Below are 4401 nucleotides of genomic sequence, written 5' to 3' on the forward strand. Positions count from 1 at the left end.
ACACACACACACACACACACACACACACACACACACACACACACACACACACACACACACACACACACACACACACACACACACACACACACACACACACACACACGAATGAGTTTGTTTATGCACTTGTTAAAAGTAATTCATTGAAGATAAAAGAGGGAAGATAATATGTTGAGAATTTCAGCAGTTCTTCTTGTTCTTCTTATTTACAAATAGTGTCTGTATCATTTCCAGGGGGTCAATGGTCAACTACTGGAAGCCATGATGTCAGACTGTTTGAACTTTCCAAATCCGTACACTGGGTGGTGGACCCCAGCGGCGACCGGAAGAGAAAGCTGGTTCCTGGTGACGATTCAGACGATGAAGATGGGAACAAACCCGTTTTAACAAGTGATATTTACAGAGCCAGACAACAGAAAAGAATGAAGTAAGAGTTAATGGCTGTATTGTAATAAGTGAAAGTACACTATATTTGTTTTTGAAGTGGGATGTTTATTAAGATGCAATAATTTTTAGCTTTATTTTATTATTATTATTATCATTATAATAATTTTTTTTTTTTTTCATTTTAAAGAGATCAGTCATGACTGGGAAACATATCCATCTCAGCTTCAACAAAGGAACACAAAGAAAACCAACTGAAAATCAGTAAATGTGATTTTAAAATCATTGAATCATGACATAGCTATTTTTTTGTTGTATGGAACCTCTATAGCTTGTATTTTAATGCCACAAATGATTGTTAAAGGAAATCAACAATGCTTTTATTTTACAATTCTATTGATTCTTAGAATGTTTATAATGTGTCCATTGTATATTATATAAATTAAGACCATGACTGGTGTTGGTAAAAGGCATACCTCGAGTGGTTGTATATTCTTGGTATTTTGCATAAATTCCAACATAAACCTAGTATGTATAATAAACAGAATGAGGAAATAAGGACTGTTCAGAAGTACTTTTGATCATTACACTGTATATGTCAGATTTTTAAAATGTTATTTTTAGAAATAAATCTGGTTTTATTCATAATGTTTCACTTAACAACAATGAAAACTAAGAGGGTTGTTCATTCATAGAAAGAAAGAAGTGGTTGATCAAGAATTTAGAATTATATTTTATACATAGAACTCGGAAATTACTTTATAAAATGCTCAAGTAATTGCATGCTATGATGTACATCGAAGATGAGAAGGCATTATGACAATTGCAATAACTGTTAATCTGGCATATATAGATGATATCGGACAGGAAGAAAGTAGATATATCATAGATTGCCTTTGCAAATGGTGCAATAATAATGTATAATTCATGAGTGTCCACAAGAATCCATACATAGGAAACTGGTGTGTTTAATCAGTAATTGCTATAATTCAGCAATGAAAAACAACCAAATGACGATGTGCGAGATACAGGTTGAGGTACAATGAAGTTTTGACAGAGCATCTGTTACCTTTTGCTAAAGAGTAGAATGAACAACTTGTTTTCTATATAGTTGTTATTTTTTTATTATTATTATAGTATCATAGTGAGTTCTCAGTAGTTATTTATAATTTTGAATGCAATTACATACTGCATTGCAGAAATGTGTTGCTACTGCGGTAAAAACACTGATGGTTGTACTTTGCAAATGTAAAATGAGGAGCTAACACTGTAAAGCTTTTTATTTCTTATATTTTAATTTGATCAGACACTTAATCCATAATCTAACATTCTGACAATTTGTGAGCTTCCTCACATACAAAGCGACTTCCTCACGTACACTTGGAAAGCAGCAAGTCCAGGTAGAGTTTTAGTATTTGCTGGATACCTACTAAGTTTTCATTATTTGCCACAGGATTTCATGAGGTGTTTGCTGAAGGACGACATGAAGCGTCAGTAATTGCTTCAAGACTTCATACATTATTGTATAACTCAAATGCAAGTATCTGTTGAGTAACTTGGCAAGATGATATTTTGAAAAATTCTAGTAGTAGATGGATTTGATATTCAGATTATTACTATTCTTTTGAACAATATGACTTGTCAGTACATATTTTGAACTTTTATGTACAAAGAAATCTACACATTTTACCTGAAGTAAAATAATAAAGTTGACTGTTTTTATTTGTTCTTTTCTCAGTGTGGAATGTCCTATTTGATTTTGTAGAGGGAGTAATGTTGCAAAGTTTAAAAATGAAAACCATATTTCATGATTTCCCAGTGAATATGTTTGTCTTTTTAACTATTAATGAAAGCAAAGTAGTAGCATTAACAACAGTATGTAGTGTAGTATATTGTAGTTACTCCATTTCAATCAATATTTATTTATTGAAACCTTCTGCCATGTCAACATCTAATATCATTAATGGGATATTCAAAATATAGTGCTAGCATGAGACTTGGGGCAAAAACCCCCAGGTATGACAGATATGATATCAAAGGTCATATGGCACTATGGTAAATCAGTGTAGCGAAAAGGGTTAGAAATTAGTTAATGATTAGGGTAAAGTTGTGGGTTGAACAGTATTAGAGGGTGGTATGGTAGTGAAAGGGTAGACAGGAGGAGCTGATGGAGTATAGTACAAGGTAAAGGTTGTTAGGAGGGGGAAGTAGTTAAGGGGGTAGGAAGCATTATGATCATGTACTGTGGCAAAAACGGCAAAAACGAGTTTAATGATTAGGATGAGTGGACAGAACAAGGGGATGAAGAAAAGGAAAAGGAGAGGAGGAGAATAAAAGACCATGCAAAATTAGTTGAGGTGAGGACTGAGGACCAAGGTAGAGGTGATCCCCTACATTGGGCCTCAGTCCCCTTCTCCAACCCCCCCCCCCCCACTCAATAATGAGCAAGGGATTAGGGAGGGGGGGGGAGAAGGTCTCAATCAAGACAAGCCTCACTTTCCTTGATGACAATATACACTTCATGAGGGTCTTCTTCCAGAATATTCTGGAGGTTATACCATTAATATATGTACCAGGTTATACCAATACTCAGTCTAGTGCAGTATTAAATGGAAATAAGATGCTAAGGATATTGAACATTCTGCCCAAGGAATCTCTTCTTTGCATCATCAGTCTTCATTCATTATATTGTGTTATGCAGATTCAATTTTCATTTGAATACAAAAATTCAGCATGTAAGAAAAGTTCAAATCACAAATGACTTTCATCTGGCCTCTATTGATTGATAAGGATAAGTATTTTTTCATCAACTTTAATGTAATAATAAGAAAGAAAGAAAAAGAAAAACAATTAACTGGTTTTCTTTCAGAGGCCACCAAGCAATACCATGAAGCAGTAACTGCAAATATTCCTTGTGTCATATTTAGTGTATTATTTTTGTATTTGCTTAATTTTTCAGAGATTTTTTTTTCAGTCTTACATGATAATAAAAAAAACTAACAGGCACTTCATTACAACTGTAAGGGTCCCTAAACTCTACCTTGTGGAAGTAACCCTAACTACTCCATGTTTCAAAACCTCAAAACCTCAGACCTTCTATCTGTGAGGGGGTGGTCATCCTGGCAGAATTCATAAAAAAAAGTCTTAAAAAATGTGTAATCTTTCCTGGTTCATAATACTAGAATTACATTAATATTTCCATGCAATAATAATTGCATAAAGTAATTGCAAATATGAAAAGATATGATTAATTATGCTTGACTATGTTCCTATCAGAGATCAGGCTGCATGCTTACCATGGACCAAATACCTATAGTCCACGGGTCAGGGCTGATAAATCTTTACTTATTCTGAACTCGTTCCTTATTTGAGGATTATTACCATGTGGTTTTAGAGCATCCAACACAAACCACACCAGTTTCCAAATGTTTTAAGATAGAACACAAGGCATATTTACTTAACAGGATGATTTGTATGTTTTATTAGATATTCACAAGCGTGAATATGACAGGATAATCTGAACTTACAGAACACATCTATTTATTGTTTCTCTAGTTTTTGTTTGGTCACATCTTTTTATTTTTATTCATATCTATGCATATATTCATGTGTATGTAGTATTTGGTACCATTCCTTTAATTCATTGTATAATATAGGTATACTATTGGGTGAAAGATATATATCATTTTGCAGGTGTTTGGTGCACAGTGATTGTAGGCCTAGACTGTAGGACTAGATTTTCTGTGACCTCTATTTTCTAGCTTTCTATAATCAATTACAAATTATATATTCTAAAAGAGAAAAATGAGAAAAGGGTTCTCTTAAGGCAACCCTCTCCCTCCCTTAGCTAAAACCCTCACTGTTCCAACAATACTTATGCTGTACAAACAGGTTCAGGGTAAGGGAGAGGGAAAGTGGCATTCTGGAATACCACATTTCTCTAGAATTTCTAAACAGGGAATGGGACCCATAACTGTTTTTTTTTTGTTTTTTTTCCCAATACAGGTTTAAAAGTCC

General features: G+C 33.9%; 1 protein-coding gene across 3 annotated transcripts in view; it reads left to right on the top strand.

Moving 5' to 3' along the window:
• LOC125030376 (protein suppressor of forked-like) overlaps nt 1-2106 on the top strand; it is a 60542-nt gene extending 58436 nt beyond the window's left edge. For 2 of the 3 annotated variants that reach the window (XM_047620406.1, XM_047620409.1), the window contains exons 14-15: nt 235-427; nt 575-2106. In XM_047620406.1, coding sequence (XP_047476362.1) covers nt 235-427; nt 575-587 — 206 coding nt within the window. In that variant the 3' untranslated portion in view covers nt 588-2106. The remainder of the gene's footprint in view (nt 1-234; nt 428-574) is intronic. The other variant, XM_047620408.1, reaches the window with a different exon arrangement.
• The last annotated feature ends 2295 nt before the right edge of the window (nt 2107-4401 follow it).

The sequence above is a fragment of the Penaeus chinensis genome, chromosome 11 (genome assembly GCF_019202785.1).
Source record: "Penaeus chinensis breed Huanghai No. 1 chromosome 11, ASM1920278v2, whole genome shotgun sequence".
Taxonomy (NCBI): Eukaryota; Metazoa; Arthropoda; class Malacostraca; order Decapoda; family Penaeidae; genus Penaeus; species Penaeus chinensis.